Raw genomic sequence first — 20,640 nt, 5'->3', positions numbered from 1 at the left:
CACGCGGGATCCTCCCGGACCGGGGCACGAACCCGTGTCCCCCGCATCGGCAGGCGGACGCGCAACCACTGCGCCACCAGGGAAGCCCCTGTAGGTTATTCTTGAGCCAAGCTGACGTCGCTCATCTCCCGCTTGCCCTTCATGTGCCCTCTTTCCATGCTTGGAAAGACCTCGCTTTTCCCTTCAGCCGATCCTCCTCCGTGGTTCAGCGCGTCTGAGGAGGCTTCCGGGTCCTGCCGGCTCTTGGTGATGGCGCCCTGCGCTCTGCAGGATTCCCCGCACCCTCTAGCACTCAAGTGGAAGGGTTGGGTGTAGCCGTCTCACCATGTGCCAGGAAGCTCCTTGAGGAGGGGAGCTGCATCCCCCATGGCAGGCAACACTGAGCTCTCAGGACGACTCAAGCACTGAACGACTCGGGGCTGCCACGTGCCTCACCCCTCTGGCTTTGGTCCTTATTGGAGTCCCTGGGCTCCCACTCAAGATGCAATGGCAACCGAGGAAACGCAAAGCTTGGGCTCTTCCATGACCTACAGCAGTGATGATCCTTCTTCAGAAAGACACTGTGAGAGAAAACACTTCCTAGTTCTCCCTTTTCCCACTCTAACCCTGCTCTTCCAATGGTCTTAAAGCAACAGTCTCTGGACGTCATTTCTTCGTTTCTTCGGGAGCTCCTGAGAGCCTGGGATTCGGCTGTCCAGGAGGTCAGTCAATCAGAATGTCCACCATCAAATGGCGTCTCCAGTAGCCAGACCCTTTCATCTGTTCCCAGCATCCCGATTTTTGTGTGGGTGCATCACCTGCACCCACAATCAGGGCACATGGTTCTGGACGGCTGGCCCTTTGCTGGTTCCTGGCGTGGGCATGTGACTCGGGCCTAGCCTAGAAATGTGCCACTGTTGGCCACAGTGATTGGAGCGGCAATGGGCTGTGGGCCTGTGTGTCAAGAGAGCAAGACCGCAGGCTTTTGCTGGAGTTATCAAGAACAAGGCTCTCTCGATTGGAGCTGCTAAGCTGGTAGGATACAAACTAAAGGTACTGGGGGTCATTATAGCCACTGCTTGGAAGCTCGTTTTGAGAAATGATCCCTGCTAACGTCTACTGAGCTCCTGGATTCAGCCATGCCTGAAGGCAACCAACACACCACTCCTGTTTCTGGTTTTGTTTTGTTTTTCTGTTACGTACCTCTATAAACAACCCTTTTTGGCTTTAGATGGTTTGAGCTTGGCAACTCACCTGCAATGGGAAGAGTCGTGACCGTTGCAGGCACCCAGAGCCCAGTCCCTGAACCACGGCTCCAGCCTACATGACTTCTGATTCTACCCTCTGTTAGCAGCCTCAGTTCCTAGCCCTTACCCCGAATCTGTAGTCAGTCCCTGTGCTGCTGGCTCACTCTCACACACTCTCCTTGGTTAAAGAATAGCATCTATTTTATTATTTGTAGAAAAATAGCTTAAAACACCACGTAGGGCACAAGGCAGAGCAGGAGCCAGAATCTGGGGCTGCCTGGCTCCCGGAATTCTGAAGCCTGAGAGCTCTTTGATTTTTGTCTGGGAGAGGCTATCATGTTCTCAGCACTAAAGGGCCTTCCCTCTAACTCAGTCGCCTTCTTGATCCAGGAGTGGTAGTTTTCTAGCAAGGTGTATATCCCTGGAATGTTCTTCTGTCCACAACTCTTCCCCCAGCTGATGATGCCCACCTGGTACCACTTCTTGCCAGATTCTGTGGTACAGACGAGAGGCCCCCCGCTGTCACCCTGTGGACAGAGAACACAGATCAGCAGCGAGTCCCATTTGAAACTACCCACCTGAGGCAGAGCACAGCTCACTCACGGAAGAGGGTTCATGGACCTCCCGACTCCAGGCCGCCAAGGGGAATCACATCACTGCAGACCAACACCCACCCTGTCCCGGCTGCATGCGGGGCGTGTGCCGCACTCAGCCTGGCTCCAGGAATCGTGGTATGCAGAGCGTGGGCAGTGGCTGGGACAGGACTAGGGAGGGAGGGGGGCGGGGGGAGGGCTGGCGAGAAAATAACTCCGTGCACAGCACAGAGAGAGGGAGCCGGAACATGGAGGACCTGTTGCCCAGGCTGAGGAAGAGTGCGGACCAGTTTTGCGGGTCTTAAATCAGAAGCTCCGGACGGAGCTGTAAAGGGAAGGAATGAAAAGAGGATGCGAGGAGCGCTGTTAGGCCCGTGGATGTGAACTGGGTCTCCTTTGATGTTCTTCCCGAGGCGTGAGGGAGAAGGATGCCTCTTTTTAATTCTTTGCTGTGGGTGTTTGCAGGGGGCAAGTGAGCTGAGCTTTTCTGACTATGTGACCCCCTCCAGCGTGGAATCACATGGGTCTATGACTCAGATGATTATCTATTTAGATAGAAAGTATGTACCAAGTGCCCACCGTGTCCCACACACATACATGGCTTCCTTTTGTCCATCTTAATACAGGGAAAATGAAGCTTAGGGAGGATGAAGGGCTCACGCAGGGTTACACGGCGCTGGGGCCAAAGTTGGACCCAGGTCTTCCTGATGCCAAAGCACATGTTCTCTCCCTCAGGGGAGCTATAATTGTTCAAGCGATCGGTCTTTCTCAGCGGAGAGATGGCCTCCTTTTCCATGGTCACCAGCAGGACCGGGAATGGGATCTAATGCGAAGGAGGCGGATGGACGCTTCCTGGACATGATGTACGAGGCCCAGCGTTGGCCCCCTGACTTTTCTTTCTCATCCACCCCTTCATCTCACATCTCTGTGAGGCAGGTATTTTGGTTCTCATTTTATAATTAGAAAATGGAAAGTCAGAAGAGATCTGCTGACTTCCACCGAACACATCTTCAAGGAGGACAAACTAACTGTTAGGGCCCTTGGGATACAAGACCTTATGGTCTAGGGAGGGAGGCAGCAATGCAACCAAACAGGATCAACTGCATTTGATGAAACAGGAGAAGTGGGAAGAAGATAGGGAAGCAGTACAGGGCGGGGAGGAATTGACTCTGTCGAGGGAAAGGTCTGCCAGGATAGCCTTCCAAGCATTTTGTTTGAAGGGTGAATAAGAATTTGACACGAAGAGTGAGTGGGGGGAACTGATTGGAAAGGAATTAGGCAGGAGGTGGAGGGACTCGTTAAGAGGAGAAGGGAGGGCTTCCCTGGTGGCGCAGTGGTTGCGTGTCCGCCTGCCGATGCAGGGGAACCGGGTTCGCGCCCCGGTCTGGGAGGATCCCACGTGCCGCGGAGCGGCTGGGCCCGGGAGCCATGGCCGCTGGGCCTGTGCGTCCGGAGCCTGTGCTCAGCAACGGGAGAGGCCGCGGCAGAGGGAGGCCCGCGTACCACAAAAAAAAAAAAAAAAAAAAAGAGGAGAAGGGAAAGATGAGGACCTGAACCAGGGCCCAAGGCGGTCAGGAGATAGAGGGACGCGTTGCAACTGACTCATCTGGTGACTGGTGCCATTGGACACGGACCGTGAGGACTAGTTCCAAGGTCATGGGGTATGGCTGACACAGGTAAAGCGCAGGGGAAGAAAACGATTGAAACATGTTCAAGGGGAGCTTAGGTTGAATGTGGGACACATCGCCAAGCAGAGGGATATACGGAGCGGAATTAACAGAGGGGTTGCAGCTCAAGGACACCCGGTAAGCGTGGTGCCGAAACCCAAACCACCCTTTCCAGTACAAAACATTGCCCTTAACGCTCGTCTGGTTTTTGTGGGTGTGTGCTTTTCTTTGCACGCGTTCTATTTCAAGGTCATGGGGCAAGAACCAGATCAATAGGACTGCCACTCAAAGAGCTCCTTCCGTAAGTGCTGTCTCTATCATTTTCTTCATGTTACGGTGGCATGAATGTTATAAAAAGCCTAGTAATATGTTGATTGTTATTTCCTTACATAATAGGGAGAGAACTGTGCTTGGACAAGTAACTTCTAAGCCTCAGTTTCTGCGTCGTTAAAATGGAGATAATACCAGCTACTTCCCAAGATTACTGGCAATGACATTTTTAAAATCTATAAATCACTTGGCATAGGGTAAATGCTATGTAGTAAATGCTCCAGAAATGTATTAGTGTTATTATTTTAGCCTTAGGTATTACAAACATTATTTGTATACTTAGGAAACAGAGATTCCCTTCTCGGATTGCTGGGACTCCAGAGGGACAGCTGTAAATTCATGTCCTCTCACACACAGAGTCTTAATTTTTTTTCTCTTCGCTTTGGAAAGAAAGAAAGGATGTCTCAAAGGAGCGTCTGGCCTCAGCTAGCAAGGACTTGGGACTGATGACAGCCCACCTAAGGGGAACTTTCTTCCAAAGACTAAGGCTTGTCTGGTTAGAAACATACTGACCACAGAGCCTCCTAAGTGCCCTCCTGTGTTATTCACACCGCGTGATCACTTCTGTCCATTTTGGGTGAGAAGCAGATGACCTGGCTTCCAGCCTGGCCCCACTACCTCCCGGACCTCAGGCAAACCACTTAAATTCTAAATCCCTGTTTTCTCATCTGTTAAACAGGGAGAGTGAGACCTGCCCAGCCCCTCTTACAGGATAGTGGAGAGAATGAAATTGTTGAATATGTGTGAAAGAGCTATGAAGTTATTACACTGCTTCGGATCCATTCAGATAGTGAAGAGAATGGTCAATGATTAAAATAACCATGTTTTCTCATCTGTGAAACAGTTGCAATTAAATATTTTTATACATTTCTTTCTGGCTCTAGAGGTCTAAGAAGCTATGGAATGAAAACAGATTTTCAGGCAAGTGTCACAGGTGAGGATGGTTTCAAGATAATACCCTGGAAGGTAGCCCAGGACTGTGAAAACACTCTGTGTGATAGTATTCGTGATGGTGCATGTCATTATACACTTGACCACAGAATGGACAACACCAAGAATGAGCGCTAACATAAACTATGTACTTTGGGTCACTGTGATGTGTCAATGCAGGTCCATCAGTTACAACACATGTACCGCTCTGATGGGGACGCTGATGGTACGGGAGATTACGCATGTGTGGGACAGGGGGGTCTATGGAAAATCTCTGTATCTTCCTCTCAATTTTGCTATGAACCTAAAACTGCTCCCTCCCCACCCCCCCATAAAATAAGATCTTTAAAGAAAGTTGCTCAGGTTGATATCCAAGTCAGCTTGGCAGCCCCATAACCAAATTGCCCAACAGCCCAGCTGGCTGCCAGCTCTCTCTCTTTTCTTTTTTTTTTAAGATTTTTTTTTTCTTTTGATGTGGACCATTTTTAAAGTCTTTATTGAATTTGTTACAACATTGCTTCTGCTGTATGTCTTGGTCCTTTGGTCGTGAAGCATGTGGGTCCTAGCTCCCCTACCAGGGATTGAACCCGCACCCCCTGCACTGGAAGGCGAAGTCCTAACCACTGGACCACCAGGGAAGTCCCCGGCTGCCAGCTCTTAACCCTCCTCCAAGGCAGCCTCCGTCAAGGTCTCTCTCGGATGTCCCCTCCGCTAGGGCTACTGTAACCAACAGGCAGTTTCCAGCTTCCGTGGAAGGTTCATCTCTTTGGCAAACATTTGTTGAGTATCCTTCATGCCAAGCGCTGTGCTAGGCACTGGGAATCCAGCCATGAATGAGACAAAATTTCCGCTGGAGCTGAGAAGAAAGACAAGAAAACTGTGCAGCATTGCAATGCGTGTTTCTCAGATGCTTGCTGGTCCTTCACAAGAAGCATTGCATTGCTAGCTTGGGACATATTTGATTTTATAGTTTGCTGGACGGTGTCACTTATTTTTTTAAAGTTGAACTTTGTTTTTTCATAGTGTAACCTTAGGGGATTACAAAGAGGAAGAACGTTGGAAAAAGTAAACCACAAAATTCAATTGATTTGATCTTCATTTGTATTTTAAGTATGGCATAATCTTATTGCTCTTACTTTGAACATATCTAAATGTTTCCATCATAAAATTATAATTTCCCTTCATTATGTGATTATGTGTTTTATTCAAGCTTGCTAAGTTTAAAAGTGTGATTTTATTTTTAAGGGCAATTATTTTTAAACCCTAGGGGACTTTCTGCCTGGCTTACCTGGATTTAAGTGATGATAATATTATATAATTTCAGAAAATTTTCCTTGCCTGGATCACTGTCAGCTTATTCTCAGCAATAGGAAGCTTTCTAAACAGAGAGCAAAGCTTTTCACCTCACAATTTTTTTCTTAAAAAAGGCTTAAAATGATAACAGCACATTTATTTATAGCACTCAAGTAATAGATGATTAATTTTAGAAGCTTTCATTAAAGTACATTTTGATACGGGAGGGATTGGAGCAAAAATCCTAGACTCCAGATGGTAGATCCAGCCATTGAAGCAAAGGGGACAGAAAATGTCATCAAAGATGACACTTGATTGTTTCAAGTGTTGCTGCAGTTGGTTTTGGCCATCTGAATATGGGATGGTGATGAATGAAAAAGATGGAAAGGATAGGTGTGAATACTGATGAGGGTGGCCTGGGACAACCTCTAGTCTCCCACGTGTGGCAACCCTGCGCTAGTGACCTGCTCTGCTCACCTCTGCACACTCAACCCTTGTTATCACTGGCTTCTGAAATTTTGAAAGTTCCCTGAACACAAGCCTCTGTGATTTTCCCCCAGTTCTCCCTGGAATGCTCTCTCTTTCCAATCGTACTATTAAATACTGTTTTCCCCTTTTCAATTGATATTGGAGCCCTTTGTCTCCTGCTCCAGTATGAATTGGCCACTCCCTAAGTCTGTGGCATGGCTAGCATCTGAGATCTTCATGTAACCATTGCTATTGGGAAGCTTTGTCTTCTCTTTGTTTTTTAAGTTTGATATAACTGTAGATTCATGTGCAGTTGAAAGAAATAATACAGAGAGATCCCATGTACCCTTTACATGTTTCCCCCAATGATACCATCTTGTAGAACTACATATAGTACAACAGCACAATTGGGGTATTAACATTGATGCAGTCAACACACAGAACATGTCCATCATCACGAGAATCCCTCATGTTGCCCTTTTAATGCTATATCTACTTCCTTCTACCCCTAAACCCTCCTTGAGCCCGGCAACCACTAAGCCGTTCTCCCTTTCTATAATTTTGTCATTTCAAGGATGTTATGTAAATGTCCATTGACAGAGGAGCGGATAAAGATGTGGTACATATATACAATGAAATATTACTCAGCCATAAAAAATAACAAAATAATGCCATTTGCAGCAACATGGATGGACCTAGAGATTGTCATACTGAGTGAAGTAAGTCAGACAGAGAAAGACAAATATCATATATCGATTATATGTGGAATCTAAAAAAATGGTACAAATGGTACAAAACAGAAATAGAGTCACAGATGTAGAAAACAAACTTATGGTTAACTGGGGGGAAGTGGGGCAGTAGGGAGGGATACATTAGGAGATTGGGATTGACACATACACATTGCTGCATATAAACTAGATAAGTAATAAGGACCTACTGTATAGCACAGGGAACTCTACTCAATACTCTGTAATGACCTATTTGGGAAAAGAATCTAAAAAAGAGTGGAGATATATACATATATATATAGCTGATTCACTTTGCTGTACAGCAGAAACTAACAACATTATAAATCAACTATACTCCAATAAAAATTTTTTAATAAAGAATGTTATGTAAATGGAATCACACAGTGTGGGACCTTTGGGGGTCAGCTTGTTGCACATAGCATGAGTCTCTGGACACATTCACGTGGTTGCATGTACCAATAGTTTGCTTCTTGTAACAGCTGAGTGGTATTGCATGGAATAGATGCAGTGTATTTAATTATCAGTGTATTTAATTATCCACATCTTACAGGACATTTGTTTCCGATTTTGGTCTATTATGAGTAAATCTGCTATAAACACTCCTGTAGAGGTTTTTGTGTGAACACAAGCCTTCAATTCTCTGGAATAAACGCCCAAGAATGGCATTTGCTGGGTTATCTGGCAAGAGCACGTTCAGTTTTTAAAGAAACTACAAAATTGTTTTCCAGAGTGATTAGACTATTTTAAACTCCCCCAAGCAATATAGGAGTGATCCAGTTTCTTTGCATTCTTATCAGCATTTGGTGTTGTTACTATTTTTTATTTTTTAATTTTAGCCATTCTGAGGTGTGTAGTGATACCTGATTGTGGTTTTAATTTGCATTTGCTTGATGGCTAATGATGTTGAACATCGTTTCATTTTCTTATTTGCCATCTGTATATCCTCTTCAGAGAAATGTCTGTTCTTGTCTTTTGCCCATTTTTGAATTGGATAGTATGTTTCTCTACAGTTGACTGCAAGAGTTCTTTATATAGTCTAGGTATAGTTTCTTTGTTGGATATTATCTCCCAATCAGTAGCTTGTCTTTTCATCCTCTTAATATGGTCTTTCATAAAGGAAAAGTTTTTAATTTTGATGAGGTCCATTTGATCAATTTTTCCTTTTATGAGTTGTGTTTTTGGTGTTATTCTATGTCCCGAAGACTTTCTATTTTTTTTTCTAAAAAAATTTTATAGTTTTACATTTAAGTGCATGATCCATTTTGTTTTAATTGAATTTATTCTAAGAATTAATGGTTCTCAATTTTTTAAAAAAGATACTTTACTCAGATTTTTAGCTTTATTTTTCCTTATCCTATGTGTATTAATAAATGGAATCCATGTATATTAGTGAAAACCTCTATTCTATCTATTACAGATCCTGTCTCGAGTAATAGGTTATGAGACTTGGGTTCTCATATGAATCTTCTGTTTTAACAGGACTCTTATGAAACTGGAGTCAGGGAAGGGGGAAGCCAACTCCTTTCCATTGAATTGGGTTGGAAGTCTTGACCCGCCACTCAGGCCAGCTATGACACCAAGGGGAGGAGCAGGAGTGCAGCTGCCACTGGGTGGGAGCCCAAGCTCCTCAGGTGGCCTCCACTGACATTGAGGGGGACAGGGGATGGCTCATTATGACTAGATTGTACTTAAAGTCCTGGCTTTCCACTCAGCCTCCTCTGACACCACCATAGTGAGCAGGGGCAGGGGGGAAGGTGAGATTGTCCACTCGACCTTGGTTGTTGGGGTAGGAGCACTGTGGGGCTTTTCCTGGTGTTTTGCTGGAATAGAATGATCATTTTTTTTTAGAAGTTTCCACCTTGTTAGGTTGCCCTTTTCCTGGTCCAAAGAGAGGAAGGCTATCTTGTTTTGTTTTGTTTTGTTAGTTTGTCTGTGCCCATGGTGTTTTTTCCCCCAGCTGTTCCCAGGAGATGCTGAGCTGTTATGTACTACCATCCAAGCTGGGATATAAGAGGCAAAAAGAAAACCCAAGGAATTCACTGCTGTGTCATTCCTTAAGTATTAGGATATTTGTTTCCAATTTCATCTTCTCTTCACATTTTGGAGCCTTTATTTTTGTTTCACAATATAATGTCCAGTGCTTTTAGCTGTATTTAGCGGAAGGGATCAAGAGAAACGTGTCTACTCCATCTTGTCCAGAACCAGAAATCCCAATCGTCTGTTTTGTTTTGTAATGTTTTAAGTTATCCAGAATGTGGGGAAAATACAGGGCTTGTGTGACATTGATTCTGTCTCTCTCTGTGGTCCTCATGATATTCACCACCTCGTGGGGGACTCCTTCTAAACCTGGTGCCATTGCTGCTAGCGTTCACTCTTTCTTACCTCACAGCCCTTCTGTGAGACAGCCTTTTCATCACTCTGCAGAACATTTAACATCTGCACTTACAGTTTTATACCAGTGACCAGATCCACCGCCCAGCCAACGAGTAGGACTAAGTGGGCTCCCTGGAGTGATCCTTCCCAAGACGTATCCTTCCCATCCTTAGAGCCAGAGGAAGCTAATTTATGAGGGTTTTTTCCCCTGTTTCTTCTACTATCAATCAAAAAATGTTTCTCTTTTTAAATTTTTGTGTTAATTTTATTAAAGAGAAGCTAAGCTACCAGACTCTTCTTCAGTGAAACTCACAGGCATTATCCAATACACTATGATTGTTTACCCAACTGCCTGCCCAGGAGACTGTGGGCTCCTTTAGGCAAGAAACCATGTCTCATCAATGGTTGAATCCCAGGGTTTAGTGCACTCAACAAAGGTAGCTAAAATTAATGAAGTAAAAGAATTCCTTGTATGGATCTCAAATCTTCCTTGGCTTTTTGTTTTTTAAAGAAGTCTCAGAAATGGAAAAAGTCTTGGGGCCCTACCTGGAGAAGACCAGAAATATTTATGCAGGGTTGCTGCATACTGACTTCCAGGCAAGCACTGATATTCCAAGGACCGGACAGTAAGTATTCCTGAGTCCATGTCCCCATTCCCATATCTAAGCCTGATTCCCACACATTTTCCAAACTCTTATTGTCTATTCCCCATGGAGAGAGGACGCCTTTACATTGGCAGCCCGAGGGGATGGAGGGGATACATCCAAGTTACCTGGCAAGCGTCGTAGGTCTCATTCTCGTATCCAGCACACAGCATGTTTTTGGTAAGTCTTGGAAATTCCTTTAAACACTTCTCCCAATCCATGATGGTCATGGGCACTTTCAGCAGCTCTGTTTCCATAGGCTGTCTGAGACCTGACCCATAGAGAAGGCCCTTTAGAAAAGTCACTGGACAGAAGGCCCAGTGCCGATAATGCAGCTGACGTGCCCTAGACCAACCCGCCCAGTGTCCCGCCAGCCACACATCCACCTTTTTTTCACATTTTCACAGACCCTCACTCTTCATGTCCTTCCAGTAATCCCTCGTAATTTACTCACTCAACCACCCCAGGCTCTTCCAAACAAGTCCCCACCTACTTAAATTATCCCTCCCATTCAAAATTATATCCCTGCCTCCAAGAAGACTTCCATCTTGGCTCCAACAGCGCTACAGACTTGACTTCTTAGAACTGGCTTTCGATCGATTCTCAGCATAATCCTGCCTCTTCAGCATATTTGCCTCTCGCTACTTTCTGTTATGTGAGTGTGACACCTCTAACACAGGGCTGCTGAAACTGGGTTTGCACTCCCAGTGAAAAAAGCTTTCAGGTCCCCCAGACAAAGCTAGGTTGGTTGAGAGTCTTTACAGGGGGTTTGCCAAGGCCCTTCCTGGACTGCCAGCTTCCAGGAATTTGTTTGGACTTCTCTCCATCTCATTAACTCTGACCACATGGAGATTTCAAAAGACGTCTCCACAATGAGTGTTTTTAATCATGCAGGCACCCATCTGCCTCTCCTCACTTCTAAATTTTGAGTTGTGCCCAGAGCCCTGAATCAGTGTCACATCAGTTGCCCTCTAGTTACCAAACTCCTGAAATACCTACCACCTCTAAGACCCCAGGTCGTTGCAAAGCATCCCTAAGGACCTGGAGTCTTGTTCAGGCCTGAGCTAGTGCTGTGCTATTCCCGTCCCTCCCCTACCAATTTTGTTGAGTTTTCTTTGGGAACAGTCCAGCAGGGCTTTCATAATCCCTTTATTACCCTGGTCAGGTTCCTCCTATTTTGGCCAAGTAACAACTAGTAACAACAACAGATTCATTTCTAAGAATGGCTGGGCAACACTCCAGGACCATCTAAAGTCTAGGCCAGGGCAGGCGTCTTGAATGCCTGTAGGAACCAGGTGGGAAACATCAATGGTTAATCAGGGAGATGTGAGAGAGCAGAGCAGAGAGCCCCTGGCCAACTGGAGGGTTTAGATTCAACGAAACAAACGAGACTGCCATGTGATGGCGCGATAGGACTACACCCAGGGATGGCCCACACCTGGCATCTCAGCTCTGGGCCTTGGGGGCTGTTTCCTTGGCACTTGGAAGAGGCTGAGATCAGGCCTCTGTGCGTTCCTGGTGTGCAGGGATTTGCTCCAATGCAAGCCCCTCTCTCCTCCCTCCTTCCTCAGCCCTCTCCCCTTTCACCCTCTCCCCTCTCCTTAGGTTTACTGGCCCATCCTCAGACGCCCGTGATGTGGCTCTTCCCCCAGGGGCTCCCAAGAGATGCTGAGCCTTACTTACCAGTTTGGGTCTGCCCCCATCCTGCCACCCAGCATTTGTGCCACCTGGAGAGGCCGGGCTCTGTGGGCATGCAGATGGGTTCTTTCAGTTCGCTGAATGTGATGGGCGTGTCCAACAGCAGCAAGGAGATATCATTGTCCATGTTGAGTTTTTGAAAGTCCTTGTGCAGAATTATGCTTGTGACCCCCTTTATTTCCAGGGATGGGCTGCTTAAGCTATTGGTTCCCAGCACGACTCTCAGTTCTGTTGGCCTGGTGGCGGAGAACCAGAGACGGAGAAATAGGAGGGGAAGGAAAGTCACAAGGTGCACAGAATCTGCTGTGCCTGAAAACCCTAAACCCCACCTAGCTGTAGGGGCCTTTTGGATTTGCCCTACTGGGGCCACTGCTCAGAAGATGTGAGCGTTTGACAAAGGTAGAGAAGCGGGGTGAAACAGCCCCCGTGGCCGACCATAGCTCCATGGCTGCTCCAGAATCATCCCAGAGATGTGAATGAGATACTCCTGCCTCACCGGGCAAAGACAGGACTTAGCTTTGGGCCCCCAAAGAGCCCATAAAAGACCACTTGGCACAGATCAAACTAGCCCTCAGATAGGAAGGGATTATCACATCAATTTGCCTACCAGCAATTTAGAGACTCAGTAACAGAATTTTTTTGTTTGCGACATACACAACTGACCAAAGTTTAACATTCAGAATGTATAAAGAGAGTCTACAAATAACAAAAAAAAATTGTCAAAGCTCAAACAGACTTTACAAAAGAGAAAATATACCAATAAACTTGCAAATATCAACTTAGCAATAGTAAGAAAAATGCAAATTCAGACTACAATTATAATAGTATTTCATGCTTTTCACCAGAAAAGCAAAAATTAAACGTTCTGAAAAAGTAGCAAGTATCGGTGATGATTTTAACACTTATACACCGCTGGCGGAAATTTAAACGGGTGCAACCACTTTGGAAAATCATTTGGATTTTCTAATAAACTTGAAGATGCACAAGTCCTATGATGCTATATCTTCTCTCCTAGGAATAAACTCTGCATATATGCACCTGAAGACCTATGCAAGAATCAGGAACAGAATTTAATCCAGACCTGCCATTGATGAAGCAGAAAGAATCTTCAGTAATAATTCAGGAATTTCCCTCCAGGCAGAATGGCCAGGAACTTTCCAACAGCCAGTCCTTAAGTATCCCATGGGAGCAGACGCAACAATTTTCCTTGGTTACCCCAGGGTGAAACTTTCCCCAGGTTTTTGATTAACCCTTTAAAGTTCATCTTTCTGTGTATCTTCAAACTTTCTCGAGGTGGTGGAGCGGAAAAGCACAAGTGCTGGCACCGGATTTAAATCCTGTTTCTGTCTACTAGGCGTGCGTGTGCCTTGGGTGAGTCAGCTAACCTTACTGGACCTCAGTTTCCTTCTCTAGAAAATAAGGATGTTCATTTTACCTGCCTCAGGGTTTCTGTAAGATCGAATGAGTTAAAAGGGGGTTATTCATTCTACCTGCCTCAGGGTTGTTTGTATGATTAATTAAGTTAATGCATGTAGTTTCTTAGCAGGTCACTGGCACATGATTAGGAATCAGTAAATGCTCTATTTTCCACCAGTCTCCTGGAGTGCAGAGAAAACTCTATAAGGAGGAGGGAAGTAGGTTGTCGGATGGCCCAGGAACCCAGACCTCCAGAATTAGAAGGATTTCCTCCTAGAAGGACTTGAATGTCCTAGGAGAGGTAGACGGACCAAGCCCTTTGGCTCCACCAAGCCACAGATGTCCCTGGAGAGGACAGTTTGTGACCCCAGGGAAGCCGCAGTTACTGGTTCTGGGTGACAACAAAGACGGCACAGTGGATCTGGCCTTGGGTTCACAGCCTCCTCCTCCCTAGGGCGTGTGGGGCTTCCCCAGGGAGGGGAGCACGCTGTCAGAAGCAAGGGGATGGACTCGGTACTTACGAGATCTCAGAGTGAAAGCAGTGAGCCGCCGAGACAATCCACCACTCGTTGAGGATGGCGCCACCACAGAAATGTTCATTTCTTGCTTGAATACTCACCTGCCATGGAAACTCACCCACCTCAGCCTCCATCCCTCCTATGATTCTGGAATACTGAGCTCCTCTCTCGAAAACGGGTCTTTCGCCGCATTCTGGTAGAATGGAAGAGAAAGGAAGGGAAACGATGCAACGCTTAGTCAAATATCCATAGAAGACCCATAAGTAGCTATCATTATACCCGTTCTAGAGATGGGGAAACTGAGGCTGGCCCAGTAAAGCACCCTTAGAAACACGAGTAAGCCAACAGATGCTTCACATCTGTTGGAACGTGTTCGGAAGCGTTGGCTCTGTCTCCTTTCCAGGCAAGTCACTTTGCCGAGCTTGTTTCTGCTCTCATCTGAGAGAAATCAGAGGAAAATACTTGGCCAGGGCCAAGCTGGAGTGACTGGCAGAATAATGCCTCTGTTGCCAAAAAATGTCCACGTCCTAATGGACCATGCCCTGGAATTCGTGAATATGTTACCTTACAAGGCAAAGGGGACTTTGCAGATGGAATTAAGGTTGCTAATCAGCTGACCTTAAAATGGGGAGATTGTCCTGGATAATCTGAGTGGACCCAATGTAATCACACGGGTCCTTAAAAGTGGTAGAGGGAAGCAGAAGAAGAGAGATGTGACTGCAGAAGAAAGGCACTGAAAAATGCAATATTGCTGGCTTTGAAGATGGAGGAAGGGGCCACAAGCCAAGGTATATGGATGATCTCTAGAAGCTGGAAAAGGCAAGTTAACAGACTCTTCCCTAGAGCTTCCAATAGGAACTCAGTCCTTCTGACACCCTGATCTTAGCCCAGGGAGACCCATGTGGGAGTTCTGTCCTACAGAACGTAAGATAAGAAGTTTGTGTTGTTTAAGCCACTAAGTTTGTGGTAGTTTGTTACAGCAGCAAGAGGAAACTAATACACCCAGGAAACCAGAAGGGTGGCCCAGAGAGGGCCTGAACCTACAGGAAGCCCTGAGCTATTCTAGGTTAGAACATTCTGTTCCAGGCAGAGCAGCTCTGTTTCCTGGGAGGCTGAGAACAAAGGCTGCAGCTAGCTGCCTGTTTGGAAGAGAAACCTGCCTTCTGGACCGAGTCCAGATCCAACCCCTCACCCTGAGGAGGAGGAGACACTCAGTATTTTCTGACTTGAATGTGGTCTTGTTCTGGAGCAAAGAATGAGCTTGATTCTAAAGAGCCCAAGACCCCCTCCTCTCTCTTTCTAGAGGCTACTTTTCCAAATACCCACTCAACAGAGGCTTTGAGGACTTTGTAGTTGGAGGGAACCAGTGGTGGTTATTTTTAGTTAAAAAAAAAAATGGAGTGAAAATGTATCAATATGTGTCAATAGCCTTCAGCTGTCAGTAACATATAGAGGTTCTTTCCAGGACTTTTGGGTCTGCACTTCCTCCTTTATTTACCAAACACATATAGTCTTACCATGTGTCTGGGCACCATTATATGCTCTGGAGTCCCAAAGCCTGAGTCTGAATCCTGGCTCTGTTGCTTATCTGCTGAATGATTTAGGGTAAACGAGTTATTCTTGTTTATCATCCCTTTCTTTATTCCCCAAATAGGCAGAAGATAATACTTACGCTACAGAACAGATGCACAGATGTACAGAACAGATAACGGGTGTGGAAGTGCCTAACACACAGTAAACCCTCAAGCCACGTTAGCTGTCAGAATTTCTCATGTCACCTTGCACCAAGGGCCCCCTTTCCTTGGTCTTGAGAACAACCTACATCACCAGCGTGGAACCGTGCAGACGTATAGACTCACGCTGGAACACAAAGCCCTAAGCGGTGACGGAGGCAGTGCCAAAACGTTAAGCAGAGATGCGAGCCATCGGGGGCACTTGGACCTGCTTGCAGAGAGGCCAGCTTTGCCGATTCTCTGCCCACACCACGCACCAGCCCCCATTCACTCCGTGCGGCCAAGCCCGGGCCCGAATGAGGGAAGCCGGGGACATGGGCTGTGTTCTTTCCGTGAGGCCGAGGGCAGGGAGGGAAATGCGGGCCCTGGAGTCACACTGGGGCCAGTCCCGGCTCTCCCATTTCCCTGCTGCGAGGCTCTGGACCAATCCTCAACCTCCCTGAGGCTCGGAGCTCCTTACCCACGTGTGGGGCTACGAGTGGAGAGCCCACTGGGGTAGTGTGGGCATCTAACGGGGGAAAGTTCCTGACCCATAACAGCTTCCTTTCCACTTCAGCCATCTGCCACCCCCCAGAGAGAAAAACAACCTATCAGGAGCTGCGAGGAGCTGCCCGGGGAGCACGGCAGGTACCCCCGGCCCGCCTCCACCCCACCTCTCATGCACACGGGTGTCCTGGGCATCTGCTGAGCATCTGAGTTCCAGGACCGATGCTCAGATCACTCTGGGCCCGTGCTTCTCAGCGCTCCACTGTTCATTCAAGGATAAAGTCTCGGGTTTCAGACCCCAAACTTAAGGTCAGACAGGTTGAACTTGGGGCTGGGGCAGGAGAAGGGGCAAGGGAAGTGGTTTCCAGGAGCGGTGTATGGGCAACAGGAAGCCACTGCTCCTGTGAGCCGGCCTCTTAGTGGCCCATTAGCTGATTTGCGGGATCGTGCAGGCCTCTGTCCCTCGGTCCCTCAGGCTCAGCCCTGGCGGGATGGAAGGGAGACAGCAGGGCCAGGGTCGCGCCCAGCCCCGCCTGGAGAGCCGCTCGGGCCCGGGCAGGCGTCCACTTACCCAGATGTGCGTCGCTGGCCTGGGGCATAAGCAGCAAAAGGGACCACAGGAGCATGGCCCTGGGCATGACTGTTGGCCTGGGAGGTGACGGAAGCCGGAGCAGAGGGGAATGACTCTGAGGGGGCCTCCCCCTTACAGCCAGCCCTGCCGGTGAGGTCACAATGGGCCGCGGGTCTGAGAACGCAGACTGAGTCATGCAGGCTTCTCTTCCGGCCGTTCTGCTCCTGAGATGGGCCTCATCCTTGATGCCTCCTTGGCTGAGCTTCCCTTCCTGACCTGGGCACGACCTGCCCTTCACGAGTCCTCAGTGGGCAACTTGCTGTGGCCCCCTCACACCCCGTGCTTCTTAAGGCTCAGATGCCTCCTCTTCCACAGGGCCTGTTCTGTCAGGGGTCCTCTGTGAATGTGTGCAGAAGGCCTGCGCGAGGGGCCGCCGGCTGGGATCCTTGGGAACAGGGAGGTGGTCCAGGAGGCCCGGAGGCCTGCGCAGCCTGAACGGCCGTCGGGCCAGGTGCCAGGTTCTCTGCTCAGGCCTCTGACCTGGGCCGCAGGTGCGGACCCGAAGGCTGGGTTCCGAGGCCCTGGCCTCCCCGCCACACTCAGCCCAGCAGGCAACAATCTCTGCTCCCACCCTTTCTGGGTTTATTCCACGTGGCCCCCAAATCTCCAGATAGGCCCCTGTCCATTTCTAAAGATGGAAAGATCAGACTCAGAGATGGAAGTGCCCAGCCCAAGTCTTCTCCTATGTCAGCGGCTTAGCCATGGGATCTGGACCTTACTATTTGGGGTTTTTTTTTTTTTTGGACACTTTTAGTGCACAGACTTGGGTGGACTCTACCCAAGCATCCTTAGTAACGCCTTCCTGGCCACTGGCCAGGCCCAATGGTTAGAAGTGAATCACGTGCTAATTCAGCTCCCAAAGTGACCGCTGGTCATTTTCTAGACTTGCTTCGTCTACTCCGCCCAGCCTCACGTCCTCGGTTTTCTCCTCTGCAGAAAAGGAAAAATAATGCTCATAGTAAAGTTGTTGTGAAGCTCAAGACAAGATCATATGATTTGGGTGGTGGGCCCTCTTTACTACACCAAGGCTGTGGCTCCAGCTACCTTCTGGGAGGAGAAATTCCAGGACGTGTGACTTACTCTTTCTCCAAGATGAGGAGAAAGCAGCATCCAGGTGTTCACCCTGAGTGGTGGGCCGAGGCCTGGTGTGCAGCTTTCCCCACCTGTTCTGAATAACACCTCGTGGGCCTGGGCCTTGATCAAGGGCTAAGCCTTTCTTCACTGGCATAGGGAAATATCCCAAAGCACACTGCATCACCTGGCCCCGGTCTTGCCCCGGGAAGCTGAGTTTTCCCTCCGCTCTTACTTTGGACTCAGCGCTCTCCCTCCCTTGGTCACGTTACCCACACCCTGAATGCTGGTGGCTTTCTTTGCTCGGGTTCTGGGGGGCGTGGGGTGTGGAGGGGAGGAGGAGCCTGGGCCCCATGTCTGATTGGGAGAATAGAGTATGACTGATGGGCACATCCACCCTAAACTGCTACCCATTTTCTATGAAAGTATCTGGACAGAATCACAGCTCATCTCTAGGAAGGTGCATTCCTTCTGGGTCTGTGTCCTTCCTATTGGCATGACGTGAGCCCTGTCTATTGCAAAGCACTCATCCTCTGCCCCACATTTTTTTGGCCAAGCTTCTTCACAATAACAGTGGATCACACCATGTCTGAGCTGGTGGAGGGACTGACCAGCGGGTCCAGAGCCACTGTGCACAGCCCCAGAGGCCGCCATGCCTGTAGACTCCAATGGGAATGGCTCCCCCTAGAATTGGGCAAACATGGCCCGAGTATGGAGAGAAACTTTAGGAATGTAAGGAATCTATAGAAATCCCAAGAGGAAAGCAGGTACATGGTGACATAGGTTGCACAGGAACACTGCCTGCCTGATGCTCCAGTTTCCCAGGGTGGCTTTATCGAGGTGACTTTATTTTCCACAGTCCTGGCTGGCAGAGCTCTAACTTTGGTGTGCAGCCCGGGGAGCTTGTTTGGTACAGATTCGGGTTGCCAGATTTAGCAAATAAAAATACAGGTTGCCTGGGACCTCCCTGGTGGCGCAGTGGTTAAGACCCCGAGCTCCCAATGCTGGGAGCCCGGGTTCGATCCCTGGTCAGGGAACTCGATCCCACATGCATGCCGCAACTAAGGAGCCCGTGTGCCACAAATAAGGAGCCCGCCTGCCGCAACTAAGACCCAGCGCAACCAAATAAGTAATAAATAAATATTTTTTTAAAATGAGTTAAAAAAATACAGGTTGCCCAACTGATTTTGAATTTCAGATAAAGAACAAATATTTTTAGTACACATGTACCCCATGCATGTTTGAGACATTCTTATACTAAAAAAAAATTCATTGTTTACCTGAAATTCAAGTGTACCTGGTATCCTGTATTTTAGCTGGCGACCCCAGTGTTGATTTCCAGACTTCACCCTTCAGACTCTGATCCAGTGTATTGGGGAAGGCAGGGAGCCAGGTCTCAGCACTTTAACAGCTGCTTCCAGATTATACCAGGAGAGAACCTTCTGGAGCACCTGGAGAAATGTCACTCAGGCCAAAAGTAGAGGGCTTCCTGGGATCCCTGGGAAGCTGGGGACTGGAGTCTGACTCAACCTAGGAAATCTGGAGGCAAGAGAATGGCCCGCCATCTGCTTAGGTTCTGGGAAGGGTGCTGCTACGGAGAGGCTGCCCTGAACCCCCAGAGTTTGTGCATTTGGGCTGCACAGGGGACAGAGTGCTGTGGGGAGTCCTGAGGATCCCCCTCATGGGGCGTCCTGCAGGGGGCAGAGAGACCTCGGAAGAAAGAGGCTGCGGATGTGTGCCGACAGGCCTGGTGAGTGCAGGAGACAGGGGCCATCAGACAGAGCCCCTGAAAACACCGCACAAAGAGTCCGCTGGAAATGCCTCCCAGGCCCCAAGGACAGAAAGCTGATGTCTGGGCTAGCTCCCTTTTCCCTGCACCTGCTACCAAGTCCAAGCTCACTCTACTCACTGCACGACAGGCCAATAAATCGGAGACGAGGTGTCGAGGCAAGGAAGATGACTTTATTCCGAAAGCCGGCGGACCGAGAAGATGGCAGACTAGTGTCCGAAAAACCATCTTATCGGAGTTTGGATACCAGTTCTTTTACAGCACAGAGAGGGGGAGGAGATGAGGAAGTAAGGTAAAAAGGCCATAAGTTTTGCAAATATCCCCTGGAATGGCCAGCCTCGGGGAGGGGATGTGTTAATTTTTTTAATTTTTAAATTAAAAAATATTTATTTATTTATTTATTTAATTCTTTGGCTGCACGTGAGCTTTCTCTAGTCATGGCGAGCGGGGGCTACTCTTCGTTGCGGTGCGCGGGCTTCTCGTTGCGGTGGCTTCTCTTGATGCAGAGCATGGGCTCTAGGTGCACGGGCTTCAGTAGCTGTGGCTCGCGGGCTCTAGAGCGCAGGCTCAGTAGTTCTGGTGCACGCGCTTAGTTGCTCCGTGGCATGTGGGATCTTCCCGGGCCAGGGCTCGAACCCATGTCCCCGGCATTGGCAGGCGGATTCCCAGCCTCGGGGAGGGGATGTGTTAATTTTTTTAATTTTTAAATTAAAAAATACTTATTTATTTATTTATTTATTTATTTAATTCTTTGGCTGCACGCGAGCTTTCTCTAGTCATGGCGAGCGGGGGCTACTCTTCGTTGCGGTGCGCGGGCTTCTCGTTGCGGTGGCTTCTCTTGATGCAGAGCATGGGCTCTAGGTGCACGGGCTTCAGTAGCTGTGGCTCGCGGGCTCTAGAGCGCAGGCTCAGTAGTTCTGGTGCACGCGCTTAGTTGCTCCGTGGCATGTGGGATCTTCCCGGGCCAGGGCTCGAACCCATGTCCCCGGCATTGGCAGGCGGATTCTTTTTTTTTTTTTTTTTTT

The 20,640-nt window shown here is 48.2% G+C and overlaps 1 protein-coding gene across 1 annotated transcript in view; it reads right to left on the bottom strand.

Moving 5' to 3' along the window:
- Nucleotides 1-1,431: 1,431 nt before the first annotated feature.
- PRSS55 (serine protease 55) overlaps nt 1,432-20,640 on the bottom strand; it is a 54,108-nt gene continuing 34,899 nt past the window's right edge. The window contains 5 exon segments of the mRNA XM_028494242.2: nt 1,432-1,479; nt 1,481-1,753; nt 10,402-10,544; nt 11,957-12,207; nt 13,909-14,098. Of these exon segments, the coding sequence (XP_028350043.1) occupies nt 1,432-1,479; nt 1,481-1,753; nt 10,402-10,544; nt 11,957-12,207; nt 13,909-14,098 (905 nt within the window).

The sequence above is a fragment of the Physeter macrocephalus genome, chromosome 9, assembly GCF_002837175.3.
Source record: "Physeter macrocephalus isolate SW-GA chromosome 9, ASM283717v5, whole genome shotgun sequence".
NCBI classification, from domain to species: Eukaryota; Metazoa; Chordata; class Mammalia; order Artiodactyla; family Physeteridae; genus Physeter; species Physeter macrocephalus.
The sequence above is the reverse complement of the archived record's forward strand: the minus strand, read 5'-3'. Positions and strand labels throughout refer to the sequence as shown.